The sequence below is a fragment of the Micropterus salmoides genome, unplaced genomic scaffold (genome assembly GCF_014851395.1).
Source record: "Micropterus salmoides isolate LMB-PRFRI ecotype aquatic unplaced genomic scaffold, ASM1485139v1 Ms_hic_scaffold_17, whole genome shotgun sequence".
Lineage (NCBI taxonomy): Eukaryota > Metazoa > Chordata > Actinopteri > Centrarchiformes > Centrarchidae > Micropterus > Micropterus salmoides.
In genome coordinates this window covers 2,102,207-2,120,202 of record NW_024040817.1, presented here as the reverse complement: position 1 = coordinate 2,120,202, position 17,996 = coordinate 2,102,207, and the positions used below count along the sequence as shown (strand labels likewise).

General features: G+C 38.5%; 3 protein-coding genes across 6 annotated transcripts in view; all 3 read right to left on the bottom strand.

Annotated features, from left to right (window-relative positions):
• The window catches only part of LOC119906777 (collagen alpha-1(XIV) chain-like), a 516,646-nt gene that overhangs the window by 146,077 nt on the left and 352,573 nt on the right, over window positions 1-17,996 (bottom strand). The gene's annotated exons all lie outside the window — the stretch shown is intronic.
• On the bottom strand, window positions 1,647-10,818 carry LOC119906785 (CD209 antigen-like protein C). The gene is made up of 6 exons (XM_038724147.1): window positions 10,591-10,818; window positions 6,025-6,123; window positions 5,384-5,473; window positions 4,399-4,541; window positions 3,053-3,156; window positions 1,647-2,796 (listed from the first exon to the last, which is right to left on the bottom strand). The coding sequence occupies exons 1-6, from the start codon at window positions 10,739-10,741 to the stop codon at window positions 2,673-2,675; spliced, it is 711 nt and encodes a 236-aa protein (XP_038580075.1). The 5' UTR covers window positions 10,742-10,818; the 3' UTR covers window positions 1,647-2,672.
• LOC119906787 (NKG2-A/NKG2-B type II integral membrane protein-like) lies at window positions 13,066-17,969 on the bottom strand. The gene is made up of 4 exons (XM_038724148.1): window positions 17,621-17,969; window positions 15,146-15,244; window positions 14,505-14,594; window positions 13,066-13,666 (listed from the first exon to the last, which is right to left on the bottom strand). Exons 1-4 carry the CDS (start codon window positions 17,769-17,771, stop codon window positions 13,326-13,328), a joined length of 681 nt encoding a protein of 226 aa, XP_038580076.1. The 5' UTR covers window positions 17,772-17,969; the 3' UTR covers window positions 13,066-13,325.

Genomic DNA, 17,996 nt, shown 5'->3' with positions numbered 1-17,996 from the left:
TGAAAATATTTATGTACCAGTATTTATTTATATAACCAGTGTGAAGTTAGATCATATGTATTATATTTTTGCTTATTTGTGTTTAAACCTTTCCCACCTGAAATTTGTCCCTGCAGCTCGCTGTAGTTCCTGTACAGTTTGTCGTATCTGGTCTGCAGCTGGTCTTTTTCCAAAGTGACTGTTGAGAAACAACATAAGAAACACCTCAACAACACCAACTCATTCACTATAAACTAAAGACAATTTAGTTACTTTCTCTGCATAATTAAAATCAATCTAATTCAAACCATAATTTAGTTATTTAATATTAATAATAATAACAATAATCTTTATTTGTAGAGCACTTTTCAAAAACAAGTTACAAAGTGCTTTAACACGTGTAAAGACAATAATACCCAAGAGACAATAATACAAAAACAATACAAGATAAAAGCATGAAAAACATTGAAAAGACTAAAATACAGATAAATATAAAATTAGTAAAATACAATAAAATAAAAGGGATAAAATAAAGTCAAATAAGATCGGGAAAGGCTCTCCTATAAAAGTATTTTTTAAGAAGGGACTTAAAAGAGTTCACTGACTCAGCCGACCTGATTTCCTCGGGCAGGCTGTTCCAGAGCCTCGGGGCCCTGACAGCAAACGCTCTGTCCCCTTTAGTTTTCAGTCGAGACTCTGGAACAGACAACAGACCTCTGCCCGAGGATCTCAAGGTACGTGCTGGTGCGTATGGGACTAAAAGGTCAGAAATATAACAAGGCGAGAGGCCATGAAGAGCTTTAAAAGTGATCAATAGAATTTTAAAGTCAATTCTAAAACATACTGGGAGCCAGTGTAATGAAGCTAAAATAGGAGTAATGTGGTCATATTTCTTTGTTCTGGTTAAAAGCCTGGCAGCTGAGTTCTGGACAGTCTGGAGTCGATCAATAGATTTTTGGGTTAAACAGGTGAAAAGGCTGTTGCAATAATCCAGGCGTGATGAGATGAAGGCGTGTAAAATGGTCTCGGTGTCCTTAAAAGTTAACATAGATCGAATTTTTGCTATATTTCTAAGTTGATAAAAACATGATTGAAATTTAAATTACTATCAAACCAAACACCAAGGTTCTTTGCCACAGGCTTAATGTGATTTACTAGGGAACCAGCAGATGGCAGTATTTGATTTGCCATCTGCTGGGACCCGATGACAGAAGTACTATGTAACACCATTTGCCCGATGAAGGTGTAGTACCGAAACGTATCGAAATATCAACTTGGTCTGTGAAAGTTACAACCCCCTCCCCCTGACTGTGGTGTCAGTCAGTAGTTTACCCACAAAAGTCTGTAGCAACCAAAGTATAAACCAATTAGATTCCACAGAGTGAATATTGTCTTAGTTTCTTTAGTATTTGTGTCACATGTAGCCTACATTATGCAGTGGTGATTGCTGGCTAATATGCGTGTGGCTGCCCAATCTCAAGTTTCTATTTGATCATGTGACGAGACGACAAGACTCCAAAATCCGGTGAAATAATATAATAATTATATTTATTTATAGAGCACTTTTCAAAAACAAGTTACAAAGTGCTTTAACAAGAGCAAATGCAATAAAACACTTAAATACATGATAAAAGCAAGAAAACACTTAAGAGACTAAAATACACATTAAAAGTAAATATAAAGTAGATATAAAATAAAATAAAATCGGTAAAGACTCTCCTATAAAAGTATGTTTTAAGCAGGGACTTAAAACTGACTCAGCAGATCACAGCTACAAACTAGCAGTCATGCCATTCAAACATAAAAGTTGTTTAAAAAGACACAGGAGAGAAGTACAAAAGGAGAAGGTCGCAAAACTCCCAAATTTAGGAGTTTTGGTTTTTTACTGAGGACATTGTCAAAGATTTTGCTTAATGCAGGGCTCATCAGATGCCGTTCAAATAGATGAGTACAAGTGCTTTTTCAGTGGATTTGGTGTGGCTGCCTGCCTGGTGTGACCCTGACTAAAAGGCTGTCAAGATTTGGCTTAATGCAAGGCTCAAATTTGCCAATATAGGGTTCCCTTCTACGCACGCTGTGGAGCCCAGGGCCCATCATAACAGCCTGCACTGGGGCCTGTTGTTACTACCTTACGCTACTGCATGTACGCCATTTATATTTGGTTCATGCATCTTGTGTGGATTATATGGATTTTGATTACCAACAAAACCCAAAGTGTATAAATGCAACCAAGCAGTCAAGAGCTATGGAAATCTGATTTGACCGTCAGATGCATCCTTCTCTCCAAAACACATTCATAATCTTTCCTCCTCCCAAGTGTAACTACATCAGTAAGTGGTCTGTGGAAGAAGCCTATGAGGTTTGTCCTTTATGATAATGGCTTAAATAACACTGAAACAGAAAGGAGCCGTCTTTCCCCTTGTTGTCATGTATGTGACATCTTAGGCTTTTTGAAAACAGGCTGTTGTAATATCCCTCTCTGCAGAGAGGGTAAGTGCACATGTAGTTGTGTGGATGACTTCCAACCAGACTGTTCACTGTGTAGGGCAGAGGAACAATATCTATGTAATCCAGGTTGTTCAGGATGCAACACAGAATGAACAACTGAAGAAATGTAAAATGTGAGTTGGTCTGATTTGACAAAGTTGATCCCAACACTACACACCCCTCTGTCCTCAAGATAAACAGGAAATCTATTTCTCACAGATCCAGTTCTTCTTCTGATCATAATATCCGCTCTCTGTCCATTTTCCTTGTTTATCGCAGCATGCTGCAGCGTAATAATTGTTGCTGTGCGGGTGTCCTGTTGCCCAGAACCTGTAGGAGAAATAAAATGTTGTCACTCCTGATTATTTTCAATTTGAAGGAAGATGTTGGATTTTTTATCATTTTTATTGTGAGTAATAAATGACAATTACATTTTTAATAACGTGTTTAACACATAATTCAGCTTTGTAAATTAATAAAATGTGAAGTAATATTTTTTTCATTTGTTTTCATAATTTTAAAAACAAACTTCTTTTATTAACAAAATGAATTGTGAAGGAAACTAAAAACTTTAAAAGCGTCTCACTTTAGTGTCAGCGGTGAGTCGTCCACCCATTTCCATCCTGTCCATTCTGTGAACTGTAGACCAATCCAGGAGTCTCCATCCTTGTTCAGCTCAGTGACACATTTCTAGTAGTTGACAAGAGACAATAATCATTTCTCTGTTCATAATTCAGTAATTCTATTATGGTACATGTGTGATGTCTGAAAAGTCTGAAGGAAAAAGAAAATCTGTGGCAACTTTTCAGTTCATCAGTGGTGCATAAATCAGAAACACTCAGAGGACTGATGGAATTCAGCTCCTCTTGTAGAATAACCATTGTTCAGTGGTGGGAAAAGTACTAAATGTTCCTACTTAAGTAAAAGTACAGATACCACACTAAAATGTTACTCAAATAAAAGTCATCCAGTAAAATACTACTCAAGTAAAAGTGAAAAAGTATCTGGATTTAAAAGTTCATAAGTATCAAAAGTAGAAAGTACTTTTCAAATCTATTGATCCTACAAAAAGCAACGTATCTTTTTAAATTTACTGAAGACAGTGCCGTGTAAAAAGTTCAAGACTTAGGCCAGATAAAAAAATCTTGAACTTTTACCAACATGTTTATTTTCAACAAAAATAGACAGCAGTTAGAAAAGAAAAGTTTCAGCGGAGAGGTTCAGAGATGGATGCAAAGTAGAGTCCCATTCTGTTACCAGAACAGAGACCCGAGTTGACATGAAGCCATGTAACAAGTGATTTTCACCTTGTTTTGGACCTCCTTTTATAGCTCTGTTTCTAAGCATTACATCACCTCTTGGCTCTCTTTCCTGCTGCTCCTGGATCTGTGGAAATCCCCAGATATTTGGTGTCTCTTATCATCTTCTGACCTTTCAGCATTTTGGTGGATTGTCACTTTTATTTCACTGACTGTTGCATTCTCGGCCCGGCTACGCTGCTCCCCCTCTCTGTGGCCTTGGCGTGCTTACTGCTGATCATAATATCTCAACCATAACCTGACTTTGTGGAATGTCCTGGTGAGCTGGTGTCTTTTGTGCTGTGTGCTAGAGACAGGGCGTTCTTACTGTGCACTGTCTTACTGTGCTCCCTCACTCTGCTGTGTGTCCTACCTCTGCCCAACAGCACAAATGCTTGCTTACACACACTCAGGTCCTTGTGTTGAGCCCAGGCAGTCAGATACAGAGAGGAGCACATACACACAGAGCTAGAGAGCTTTTACACTGTGGTCTGAACTTTACGTGTCTATATAGAGTATATATTTGTGGCAATGCGTCGTCATAGGAAGCCGACTGGCTGCAGGTCAAAAACAGAAGTAACAGATCACTGGCAGCTACATCTAAGATCACACACTCAGTAACAAACACACTCACCTGTTCCTCTTTGTTGTTTATGATCACCAGATCTGCTCCTCTACTTTGACAGTCTCTTCTGCTGTTATACCAAGTTTTCTCCTCATTGGATTTAAAGTAACAGCTGAATCCAAATCTCTTCCATCCTTCAGGACAACACTTCCCTTCATGTCAAATGAGTGTTAAAAGATGGATTTCATGTCATTCATTGTTAAATTGATAAAACTTGTTGTTTGACTTTCTTCTTAAATATCTTTCTTGCCTGCCACTTGTTGTTTACTCTATAAATACACTCAGGTTTTGTCTCATTTCTAACAGAAATAAACAGAGAAAACAGTTCAACAGGATAAAATAATTAAAATGAAAATCAATGGCAAAGTCAAGTTATATCAAGTGAACTGGTGTGATGCTGGTGTTCACTATTAGTTTTTAAACTTTTCTCAACATCAAGTTTGTCCTTCAGCTGCTTTACTTCATCCTGTAACTGGCTGTGATTTTTCCTCAGTGTCTCGTAACTGCTCTGTAACTGACTGATGTTGGCTGCTGTGTCATGAGAAAAAACAACAAGAGATAAAAGAGTAAGACAATTTCAAAATATTTATGCTCAATTAGCAGTGTGAAGTTAGATCCTGTGTATTTTGGTATTTGTTCTTTTTTTACATTTACATTTACTCATTTGGCAGACGCTTTTATCCAAAGCGACTTACATTTGAGGAACAACATACAAGCATCAACAGAGCATCAACTACAGATCTACAACTTACTATACATACTAGTAAGAGCAGCAATAAATGCTAGTAAGAGCTCACAGTACATATCACATTAATGGGGTAAATATCTAGGGAAGGAAGTAAGAGTTACAAAAAGTGCAATCAATACAAGATCATTGTAGGGGATAGAAGAAAAAGAGCACAGGAAGTGCATGTTAGAGATGTTACACGAGGAAGTGTTCTCGAAAGAGATGAGATTTCAAGAGCTTCTTGAAGGTTTTAAAAACCTTTCTTACCTGAAATTTGTCCCTGCAGCTCGCTGTAGTTGTTGTTCAGTTTGTCGTATCTGGTCTGCAGCTGGTCTTTTTCCAAAGTGACTGAAATATCTGGTGAGAAGCACAACAACATAAGAAACACACCAACAACACCAAATCATTCTGCATTTCCAAACAATTCATGCCTATGAAGCGGCATATAGAGCATGATCTGCCTCTATATTTCTTTAAAAGTTGACTCAGTCCCTTCTGTCCTCTTCTTGTTGCAGTTGTTGGTTTCTTTCAGTTTATTATCAGTGTCTGCTGGAACTACACAAACTGAGCTACAATGCAAGAAATGATGATAGTCCAGAGAGCTTATATGTGATACTCAGATGAGAACAAACATCTTTAGAGCAGTGCTGACCTAACTATATAAATTCTGTTTGTCTTCCTCTTCTGCACAGATCAACAGGTGTATGAACCTGTGTTGATTAGCTTTAGTGTTTTTACCTAAAAGTCTCTTGGACAAAACTACTGCAGAAAGTCACATGAAGTTTTTATAAAATACATGTTCATGCACCTGTTATGTTATCTAACAGAGAATAAAAGGTTTTTAACATTACAAAACACAGAGAGGGATTGAAGTTATGAGACTTTGGATTTAAAACATAATTCCTCACAGCGTATGAAGACTCCAGCCAATATCAGAAGATACATCACTCCCAGAGTCGCTGCAGTAAAACACCTTCTTCTGACACGATTCTTTGGAGTCTGAGGTCCTACAGAGACAAAATACAGAGAGAGCATTTAAATTATTCTTGTTTGAAGTTTGAAGTGGCCGCTGTGAACTGTGGAGTTTCATAGTGGCACATTGGCTGCATTACCGTAACCAGCTATGAGGTAACCGAGGTGCAGACCTCTGTAATTATATGTAGGCTATAACCTATCAATAGAAAAAAATCTAATAACAACTATTGATAACACGATCAACTTAAATGAAGGCTTCAGGACCCTGAGGACGCAGCAGATTACACTGTCAAAACCCTTATTTCAACTTGACAAACTGTTTCTCTGATCAGAAGCACATTAAAACGGCGTGCGTGCACTAACTGAGAGCCCCGCTGTTCTCTCCCCTTCAGGAGAGACGCTGTGCGCATTTACGCACGAGCCGCAGCAGCATGACTTCATAATCAAATCTCCCGACACGCCAACAGGATCGGTCAGAATCTAATGTTAACCAATGTTTTTTAGTTCTTCTACAGAAGGTCTCTCACACAGTCCAGGTTCAGACAGTAAATCTGAGTAAAGCAGCCGTCCTCCTGATCAATCCTGATCTCCATCAGAAAGTCTGAACATTTTAGAAGCTGGTTGTTAAAGTTGAATTCTGTTTCCTCTGCAGAGTTTTCTCTGTCTGCACCTGTCAAGTTTTTAACTACAAGGTTTTTTATTTTGCTGCTTAAATTATTATTGCTGTGACATTACAGTGCGAATGAAAACGTTTAAATGACTGACAGCAGCCTCTCTAATCATTAAAGTAAATAGTTAAAGAAAACACTCATAAATAATAAAGAAAACACCTGGAAAGCTAATTAGAGAATGGATGGTTTATGCACATGATTATTACATTATAGTCAGAGCCGATCCATGCATCACATGAATTCAGCTCCTATACTCTTGACAAAACAGTGCAACCAGCTGCTGACGTCAAATAATGAGGCTGTAATATCAACCAGAGCATCCTCTGAATTCAGCACCAACCTGCTGTTTTTTATGTTGTCATATAGTAACAATAGTGGCCATTATGCAGTCTGCACATGTCATTCCAACAAAGTCCTGTGATGCCAGTTGTAGGCTGTCAGATACATTTAGCCTGATACATGTTGTGAAGATTAGTATAGCAAGATTTCCCTGTTTGCACGACCTGATCATAGCGTGTTGTAGCAAACCTAGATTTAGTTATGCATTTTAATAAATTTATGAGAATTGATACCCAATTATGAATTAAAATTCATAAAATCAGAATTTCCTCGTTAAGGGCACCACCGGAGTTGTTATAATCCTAGAGTCTCCGGACCTCTAGGTAGTTTTGAATAATTATACAATTATTACTAGTGATCAGTTAGTTAATAATCGCTCAATTATCTTAAATCAGTCAGTCAGTCTCTTATCTAAAGGGTCAATTCTCTTGGCAGGGACGTAGAAATAGGCAACACACACAGCTCTTGATTATATTACAGTGAATTTATTCTCTAACTAATGTGATAAAAGGATGGTTGAATACAAGGAAAATAAACAATTGCTGAACAATGAGCCTGGAGGTTCGATTGTGGGAAGCATTTGACTCATACGGCATAGAAGAGCTAATGAAAGTAAACTAACTCTATGAGTTTAGGAGTTAAAAGGAAATCTCTGTCCACAGAACGTGTGTTAAGTCTTACTGTTTGTCGACAGCCTGCTTTTGGCCTGCTGCACGGGTCCCACGCTAGCTGCTGATCCTGGCTTTTTTCTAGGGATTCTCCAGGGTTTTCCGTGTCTGATTGAAAACGCCTCCTCTGTCTGGCAGTTCGGCTGTTTGCAGGTTTCCTTCATTGTCACTGGCGAGACCACGTGGCTTGGTCTGACCTCGGTGAAGTTGGCTCGACGAAAAAGGCTTAAAATGGAACTCGGTCGTTCCTGAATTAGTCCAGTGTAACTTAACAAACTGATAACTTTAACAAAACAAAAGAAATAAAGAAAATAAAACAAACTGAAGGCAGATCGATGTCGCGGCACTTCAGGTGTGTAGCTTGAAGCGAACAAAAGGCCGGACGCGTGCCGAAGCGTCCAGAGAGCCGAGAGAGAGAGCAGAGAAGAGTGGAAGAGAGAAGAGATTGAACGACGTCGCATGTCGCTCTTTTGTTGCCTGGGGCGTGGTTTCCCGAGGGACTGCCTCTGTAAACTTAATGTCTAAAAGAAAAGAAAATCTATTTTTTTATTTTTTATTTATTTATTTATTTAAACAGGAAAAGATTAAGAGCAATCGGTCCTGACTCAGTATAGAACTGATTTTCAGCAGGTTCCTGTTCTGCAGAACATGAATACCTCAAACACAACAAAACTCCAAGACCATACAATAACAAACACACAGCAACAAGCACAACAAACTACGATAGTAGTATTTGCACGTATTACAATCAAATATTTACCACAATCGAACCTCGATGGTCAAACGGTTGTACTGTTCTAAGTATTTGGTAACAGGAAACAATTGTGACATTATTGGTCAGGATATTTATACATTTAACGGCATTTCCGACGAGGGCATGTAATACTTATTTCGTCCACTTGGGGGAGCTCAGGTTACATGAGGAAAGCTTGGATTAATCCAAGATCGTCTCTCCTTAGAAACCCAGGACATTCCACAAAGTCAGGTTATTGTTGATTCATCCTTAAATTCAAGCTGGCGATTAAGAGTATAGTAAAACATTTCTTTATCATCATTTCTAAAGGAATTTTGTAGGAAAGTATTATGAACAAGCATTGATCACATTAGATGAAGGAGTGTCTTGCTGAAAACAAAAACACTGCAAAAGTTTCTTTCTTTTCAGCACTAATATCAAGAACAGATAGCAACAACAGTTAACATAACTACTCAAATAGAGGATTTAATTAAACTTAATGAAATGCTTTGAGTCTTTGGAGACTCCAGTCATCCAAAGTTTGGCTACCTGGATCATGTCACACTTGGACGAGACAGGGGTTTTCTTTTGATGTGGTAATAAAACAAAGAGCAAGGTCAGTTGCCACGGAAACATGTGGGGGGGGGCAGTTTTGATAGGCTGTTCAGGGAGATGCTACTTGCTGGTTCGTGTCCCTTTGTCAGTTTAACAGTCAGGCCCCGCGATATCAGCTTCGGAATCAAAAAGGTGCCAGTTTTATGGTCGGGATAGCACTTAGAGAAAGCAACTTTGACCCCTCCCCTTCTTCTCTGGGGAGGAGAGAAGAATTTGGAGTAGCTCCAAATTTATTCAATATAAAATGCACAAATCCACACCGTTGTTCACTACAGTGTCTGTCTGTATCTCTTATTTTATACAATTTTAGTGAGCCAAGCTGTGGAGAGAAAGACCTTGATGAACAGCCTGTGGTTAGTGTGTTCTTAACCAATCACAGTGCTTTGCCCACTTCCTGGTTTGAACCTTCATTACACACACACACACACACACACTCTCACACACACACACACACACACACAGAGGAAAAGAACAAATTCAGCTTTAATAAAAGTATTTTTTGCCAACAGGTCCCTTTGTAGGCCTGTGTTTTTCATTATAGATCATTAGTTTGTGTAACTTGTGTGATTTTGGTGTGAATTTCTGTAAATAAGCTCTATTAAAAGAAACAAAGTCTGGACCTCACTAATTTCTAAACCCTGGTTACGGCCTGACAGGCTGAGTCAGCATTCACAGCCTGTGTTCTTCTACAAACAAAAACTTGTATCTCCTCCCACAGTTTGATGTAGAAACTCCATTTAAACATCAAATTTTTCAACTCATTGACGACATTATTGCCTTTCACTCGTTGATACCTTGCATACATTCCAAAATATTCAAGGTTTTCCAGGACGTTTTCTTGTATTGAAGTGGATGAAGAGAAGGTTCAAATCCTCCTCATAACTACTCCACTTTGAAATGTCACTATTTCTGCATACTTTCAGCTACAGACTTCATTTAAACTTAATCTTAACTCGCCGTCATGCCAACAATTTTCACTGTTGACACGCAAATAAATTCGTTTTGATATCTTTGTGGGGATGTTTATGCACACAGGCTAGTTCTGCTGTCATTGTCCAGACTTGCACAGTCTGTTTCACTAACAGATTGAGGATTTTAGTCACGGGACGTCTGGATCTCAAGTTATCAGAGAAACAGGCTCAGCAACGCCAGCTATCGCTCGGCCGTCGCAGAATAGCGTCAGAATTTCAACATCTTTCAAACATTATTGGTATTATTCAAGCCAGCAATCAGTTTAGCGTCAGCTTTCAACAGCCCACATTCACTCTGCAGTTTCTTCAGAAACTGGATTCTCTAGTTACTCGTTGTCATTCTGTCAGTAAGAAAATTGACTCTTGTGGCACCAGATTACAAAAACAAGACACCTGATAATGACCCATAGTTAATGGTATCTGATTAATGAATTATACATTTTTATATAGCCACACAAAAATGTACATTAACGTCCTTCTTACAGCATCATTTCAGACTTACTTGCTTTTTGTGACCCAGGATCAGCGTGATGCTTTTCATCCTCTGAGATCTCCAGCTGATTCTCCTCTCCCGCTCTTCTGTTGTCTTGAACTCTTCCGGTATATCTCACATTCAAGCTTGAATCTGGTGCAGCGAGAATCCTTGCAGACATTTTGAAACACTGAAAACTTAGTGAACAGCTTCACTGTCTGCTTGTTTGTCTTTGGGTTGGGCAGCTTTCAAAAGAGGAAGTAACAGCAGGACACACCACTGACAGATGGACACCACAACATATGTATTATTGAAGACTTGACTTTAATTGAGGCATAAACTACATAAAACTATATTTAAAGCTGAAACATAAAGATGTTTTTTGTCAGTGACACTGAGGAAGTACATGGTTTTCACTCAACAGCAGGTTTGTGCTCACATTCACACATTTGTGCAAAGCTGCATTCATGTTCTCCATATAGTTTATTCACACATGCATCTCTGACACAGGAAATGTGATGTGTTGACCAGTTATTTTTGTTCTGTCTAGTAGATGAAATGACGTGACAAGTATTAATGGTTCAATGATGATAATAAACCTAAGATGTTAAACACATAACTGTTCTGTTGTAAGTTTATGAAGAAAACAAAAGAGATGATTGAATATCATCCTTACTGACACACATACAGGGAGGTGACTTATTATCAGTTCATGCATCTTGTGTGGATTCGATATCTTTTGATTAGCAAAACAGCCCAAGTGTAAATGCAACCAAGCATTAAAGATGGATTGAAATCTTATTCAAAATCAGGTGTATTCTTCTCTCCAAAACACATTCATAATCTTTCCTCCTCCCAAGTGTAACTACATCAGTAAGTGGTCTGTGGAAGAAGCCTATGAGGTTTGTCCTTTATGATAATGGCTTAAATAACACTGAAACAGAAAGGAGCCGTCTTTCCCCTTGTTGTCATGTATGTGACATCTTAGGCTTTTTGAAAACAGGCTGTTGTAATATCCCTCTCTGCAGAGAGGGTAAGTGCACATGTAGTTGTGTGGATGACTTCCAACCAGATGTTCACTGTGTAGGGCAGAGGAACAATATCTATGTAATCCAGGTTGTTCAGGATGCAACACAGAATGAACAACTGAAGAAATGTAAAATGTGAGTTGGTCTGATTTGACAAAGTTGATCCCAACACTACACACCCCTCTGTCCTCAAGATAAACAGGAAAGCTCTTTCTCACAGATCCAGTTCTTCTGATCATTAATCTGCTCGTCCAATTTCCTTGTTTATCGCAGCATGCAGCGTAATAATAGTTGCTGTGCGGGTGTCCTGATGCCCAGAACCTGTAGGAGAAATAAAATGTTGTCACTCCTGATTATTTTCAATTTGAAGGAAGCTGTTGGATTTTTTATCATTTTTATTGTGAGTAATAAATGACAATTACATTTTTAATAACGTGTTTAACACATAATTCAGCTTTGTAAATTAATAAAATGTGAAGTAATATTTTTTTCATTTGTTTTCATCTAATTTTAAAAACAAACTTATTTTAGGAAGAAAATGAATTGTGATGGAAACAAAAATCTTTAAAAGCGTCTCACTGTACTGTCAGCGGCGAGTCGTCCACCCATTTCCATTCCCATCCTGTTTGTGTCTGTTCTTCTGTGGCCTGTAGACCAATCCAGGAGTCTCCATCCTTGTTCAGCTCAGTGACATATTTCTAGTAGTTGACAAGAGACAATAATCATTTCTCTGTTCATAATTCAGTAATTCTATTGTGGTACATGTGTGATGTCAGAAAAGTCTGAAGGAAAAAGAAAATCTGTGGCAACTTTTCAGTTCATCAGTGGTGCATAAATCAGAAACACTCAGAGGACTGATGGAATTCAGCTCCTCTTGTAGAATAACCATTGTTCAGTGGTGGGAAAAGTACTAAATGTTCCTACTTAAGTAAAAGTACAGATACCACACTAAAATGTTACTCAAATAAAAGTCATCCAGTAAAATACTACTCAAGTAAAAGTGAAAAAGTATCTGGATTTAAAAGTTCATAAGTATCAAAAGTAAAAGTACTTTTCAAATCTATTGATCCTACAAAAAGCAACGTATGTTTTTAAATTCACTGAAGACAGTGCTGTGTAAAAACAAGACTTAGGCCAGATAAAAAAATCTTGAACTTTTACCAACATGTTTATTTTCAACAAAAATAGACAGCAGTTAGAAAAGAAAAGTTTCAGCGGAGAGGTTCAGAGATGGATGCAAAGTAGAGTCCCATTCTGTTACCAGAACAGAGACCCGAGTTGACATGAAGCCATGTAACAAGTGATTTTCACCTTGTTTTGGACCTCCTTTTATAGCTCTGTTTCTAAGCATTACATCACCTCTTGGCTCTCTTTCCTGCTGCTCCTGGATCTGTGGAAATCCCCAGATATTTGGTGTCTCTTATCATCTTCTGAGCTTTCAGCATTTTGGTGGATTGTCACTTTATTTCACTGACTGTTGCATTCTCGGCCCGGCTACGCTGCTCCCCCTCTCTGTGGCCTTGGCGTGCTTACTGCTGATCATAATATCTCAACCATAACCTGACTTTGTGGAATGTCCTGGTGAGCTGGTGTCTTTTGTGCTGTGTGCTAGAGACAGGGCGTTCTTACTGTGCACTGTCTTACTGTGCTCCCTCACTCTGCTGTGTGTCCTACCTCTGCCCAACAGCACAAATGCTTGCTTACACACACTCAGGTCCTTGTGTTGAGCCCAGGCAGTCAGATACAGAGAGGAGCACATACACACAGAGCTAGAGAGCTTTTACACTGTGGTCTGAACTTTACGTGTCTATATAGAGTATATATTTGTGGCAATGCGTCGTCATAGGAAGCCGACTGGCTGCAGGTCAAAAACAGAAGTAACAGATCACTGGCAGCTACATCTAAGATCACACACTCAGTAACAAACACACTCACCTGTTCCTCTTTGTTGTTTATGATCACCAGATCTGCTCCTCTACTTTGACAGTCTCTTCTGCTGTTATACCAAGTTTTCTCCTCATTGGATTTAAAGTAACAGCTGAATCCAAATCTCTTCCATCCTTCAGGACAACACTTCCCTTCATGTCAAATGAGTGTTAAAAGATGGATTTCATGTCATTCATTGTTAAATTGATAAAACTTGTTGTTTGACTTTCTTCTTAAATATCTTTCTTGCCTGCCACTTGTTGTTTACTCTATAAATACACTCAGGTTTTGTCTCATTTCTAACAGAAATAAACAGAGAAAACAGTTCAACAGGATAAAATAATTAAAATGAAAATCAATGGCAAAGTCAAATTATATCAAGTGAACTGGTGTGATGCTGGTGTTCACTGTTAGTTTTTAAACTTTTCTCAACATCAAGTTTGTCCTTCAGCTGCTTTACTTCATCCTGTAACTGGCTGTGATTTTTCCTCAGTGTCTCGTAACTGCTCTGTAACTGACTGATGTTGACTGCTGTGTCATGAGAAAAAACAACAAGAGATAAAAGAGTCAGACAATTTCAAAATATTTATGCTCAATTAGCAGTGTGAAGTTAGATCCTGTGTATTTTGGTATTTGTTCTTTTTTTACATTTACATTTACTCATTTGGCAGACACTTTTATCCAAAGCGACTTACATTTGAGGAACAACAAGCATCAACAGAGCATCAACTACAGATCTACAACTGACTATACATACTAGTAAGAGCAGCAATAAATGCTAGTAAGAGCTCACAGTACATATCACATTAATGGGGTAAATATCTAGGGAAGGAAGTAAGAGTTACAAAAAGTGCAATCAATACAAGATCATTGTAGGGGATAGAAGAAAAAGAGCACAGGAAGTGCATGTTAGAGATGTTACACGAGGAAGTGTTCTCGAAAGAGATGAGATTTCAAGAGCTTCTTGAAGGTTTTAAAAACCTTTCTTACCTGAAATTTGTCCCTGCAGCTCGCTGTAGTTGTTGTACAGTTTGTCGTATCTGGTCTGCAGCTGGTCTTTTTCCAAAGTGACTGAAATATCTGGTGAGAAGCACAACAACATAAGAAACACACCAACAACACCAAATCATTCTGCATTTCCAAACAATTCATGCCTATGAAGCGGCATATAGAGCATGATCTGCCTCTATATTTCTTTAAAAGTTGACTCAGTCCCTTCTGTCCTCTTCTTGTTGCAGTTGTTGGTTTCTTTCAGTTTATTATCAGTGTCTGCTGGAACTACACAAACTGAGCTACAATGCAAGAAATGATGATAGTCCAGAGAGCTTATATGTGATACTCAGATGAGAACAAACATCTTTAGAGCAGTGCTCACCTAACTATATAAATTCTGTTTGTCTTCCTCTTCTGCACAGATCAACAGGTGTATGAACCTGTGTTGATTAGCTTTAGTGTTTTTACCTAAAAGTCTCTTGGACAAAACTACTGCAGAAAGTCACATGAAGTTTTTATAAAATACATGTTCATGCACCTGTTATGTTATCTAACAGAGAATAAAAGGTTTTTAACATTACAAAACACAGAGAGGGATTGAAGTTATGAGACTTTGGATTTAAAACATAATTCCTCACAGCGTATGAAGACTCCAGCCAATATCAGAAGATACATCACTCCCAGAGTCGCTGCAGTAAAACACCTTCTTCTGACACGATTCTTTGGAGTCTGAGGTCCTACAGAGACAAAATACACAGAGAGCATTTAAATTATTCTTGTTTGAAGTTTGAAGTGGCCGCTGTGAACTGTGGAGTTTCATAGTGGCACATTGGCTGCATTACCGTAACCAGCTATGAGGTAACCGAGGTGCAGACCTCTGTAATTATATGTAGGCTATAACCTATCAATAGAAAAAAATCTAATAACAACTATTGATAACACGATCAACTTAAATGAAGGCTTCAGGACCCTGAGGACGCAGCAGATTACACTGTCAAAACCCTTATTTCAACTTGACAAACTGTTTCTCTGATCAGAAGCACATTAAAACGGCGTGCGCGCACTAACTGAGAGCCCCGCTGTTCTCTCCCCTTCAGGAGAGACGCTGTGCGCATTTACGCACGAGCCGCAGCAGCATGACTTCATAATCAAATCTCCCGACACGCCAACAGGATCGGTCAGAATCTAATGTTAACTAATGTTTTTTAGTTCTTCTACAGAAGGTCTCTCACACAGTCCAGGTTCAGACAGTAAATCTGAGTAAAGCAGCCGTCCTCCTGATCAATCCTGATCTCCATCAGAAAGTCTGAACATTTTAGAAGCTGGTTGTTAAAGTTGAATTCTGTTTCCTCTGCAGAGTTTTCTCTGTCTGCACCTGTCAAGTTTTTAACTACAGTTTTTTTATTTTGCTGCTTAAATTATTATTGCTGTGACATTACAGCGTGAATGAAAACGTTTAAATGACTGACAGCAGCCTCTCTAATCATTAAAGTAAATAGTTAAAGAAAACACCTGGAAAGCTAATTAGAGAAAGAAAAAAATAGGTCTTTGGTTGAGGGCATGTGGATGGTTTATGCACATGATTATTACATTATAGTCAGAGCCGATCCATGCATCACATGAATTCAGCTCCTATACTCTTGACAAAACAGTGCAACCAGCTGCTGACGTCAAATAATGAGGCTGTAATATCAACCAGAGCATCCTCTGAATTCAGCACCAACCTGCTGTTTTTTATGTTGTCATATAGTAACAATAGTGGCCATTATGCAGTCTGCACATGTCATTCCAACAAAGTCCTGTGATGCCAGTTGTAGGCTGTCAGATACATTTAGCCTGATACATGTTGTGAAGATTAGTATAGCAAGATTTCCCTGTTTGCACGACCTGATCATAGCGTGTCTGTCTGTATCTCTTATTTTATACAATTTTAGTGAGCCAAGCTGTGGAGAGAAAGACCTTGATGAACATCCTGTGGTTAGTGTGTTCTTAACCAACAACAGTGCTTTGCCCACTTCCTGGTTTGAGCCTTCATTATACACACACACACACACACATACACACACACACACACACACACACACACACACACACACACACAGAGGAAAAGAACAAATTCAGCTTTAATAAAAGTATTTTTTGCCAACAGGTCCCTTTGCAGGCCTGTGTTTTTCATTATAGATCATTAGTTTGTGTAACTTGTGTGATTTTGGTGTGAATTTCTGTAAATAAGCTCTATTAAAAGAAACAAAGTCTGGACCTCACTGAATTCTAAACCCTGGTTACGGCCTGACAGGCTGAGTCAGCATTCACAGCCTGTGTTCTTCTACAAACAAAAACTTGTATCTCCTCCCACAGTTTGATATAGAAACTCCATTTAAACATCAAATTATTGAACTCAATGACGACATTATTGCCTTTCACTCGTTGATACCTTGCATACATTCCAAAATATTCAAGGTTTTCCAGGACGTTTTCTTGTATTGTAAGTGAATGAAGAGAAGGTTCAAATCCTCCTCATAACTACTCCACTTTGAAATGTCACTATTTCTGCATACTTTCAGCTACAGACTTCATTTAAACTTAATCTTAACTCGCTGTCATGCCAACAATTTTCACTGTTGACACACAAATAAACAGTTTTTGATATCTTTGTGGGGATGTTCATGCACACAGGCTAGTTCTGCTGTCATTGTTCAGACTTGCTTGTCTGTTTCACTAACAGATTGAGGATTTTAGTCACGGGACGTCTGGATCTCAAGTTATCAGAGAAACAGGCTCAGCAACGCCAGCTAGTGCACAGTGATCACAGAATAGCGTCAGAATTTCAACATCTTTCAAACATTATTGGTATTATTCAAGCCAGCAATCAGTTTAGCATCAGCTTTCAACAGCCCACCATCACTCTGCAGCTTCTTCAGAAACTGGATTCTCTAGTTACTCGTTGTCATTCTGTCAGTAAGAAAATTGACTCTTGTGGCACCAGATTACAAAAACAAGACACCTGATAATGACCCATAGTTAATGGTAACTGATTAATGAATTATACATTTTTATATAGTCACACAAAAATGTACATTAACGTCCTTCTTACAACATCATTTCAGACTTACTTGCTTTTTGTGACCCAGGATCAGCGTGATGCTTTTCATCCTCTGAGATCTCCAGCTGATTCTCCTCTCCCGCTCCTCTGTTGTCTTGAACTCTTCCGGTATATCTCACATTCAAGCTTGAATCTGGTGCAGCGAGAATCCTTGCAGACATTTTGAAACACTGAAAACTTAGTGAACAGCTTCACTGTCTGCTTGTTTGTCTTTGGGTTGGGCAGCTTTCAAAAGAGGAAGTAACAGCAGGACACACCACTGACACAGATGGACACCACAACATATGTATTATTGAAGACTTGACTTTAATTGAGGCATAAACTACATAAAACTATATTTAAAGCTGAAACATAAAGATGTTTTTGTCAATGACACTGAGGAAGTA

Excerpts from the sequence above, each read along its gene's own strand:
- LOC119906787 (XM_038724148.1), bottom strand. The coding sequence starts at position 17,771 with ATGTCTGCAAGGATTCTCGCTGCACCAGATTCAAGCTTGAATGTGAGA. Across the intron at positions 15,245-17,620 it reads TCCTGGGTCACAAAAAGCAA|GACCTCAGACTCCAAAGAAT; the intron begins GTAAGTCTGAAA and ends TTGTCTCTGTAG. Across the intron at positions 14,595-15,145 it reads GGCTGGAGTCTTCATACGCT|ATATTTCAGTCACTTTGGAA; the intron begins GTGAGGAATTAT and ends GCTTCTCACCAG.
- LOC119906785 (XM_038724147.1), bottom strand. The coding sequence starts at position 10,741 with ATGTCTGCAAGGATTCTCGCTGCACCAGATTCAAGCTTGAATGTGAGA. Across the intron at positions 6,124-10,590 it reads TCCTGGGTCACAAAAAGCAA|GACCTCAGACTCCAAAGAAT; the intron begins GTAAGTCTGAAA and ends TTGTCTCTGTAG. Across the intron at positions 4,542-5,383 it reads GCTGCAGGGACAAATTTCAG|GGAAGTGTTGTCCTGAAGGA; the intron begins GTAAGAAAGGTT and ends TTTGACATGAAG.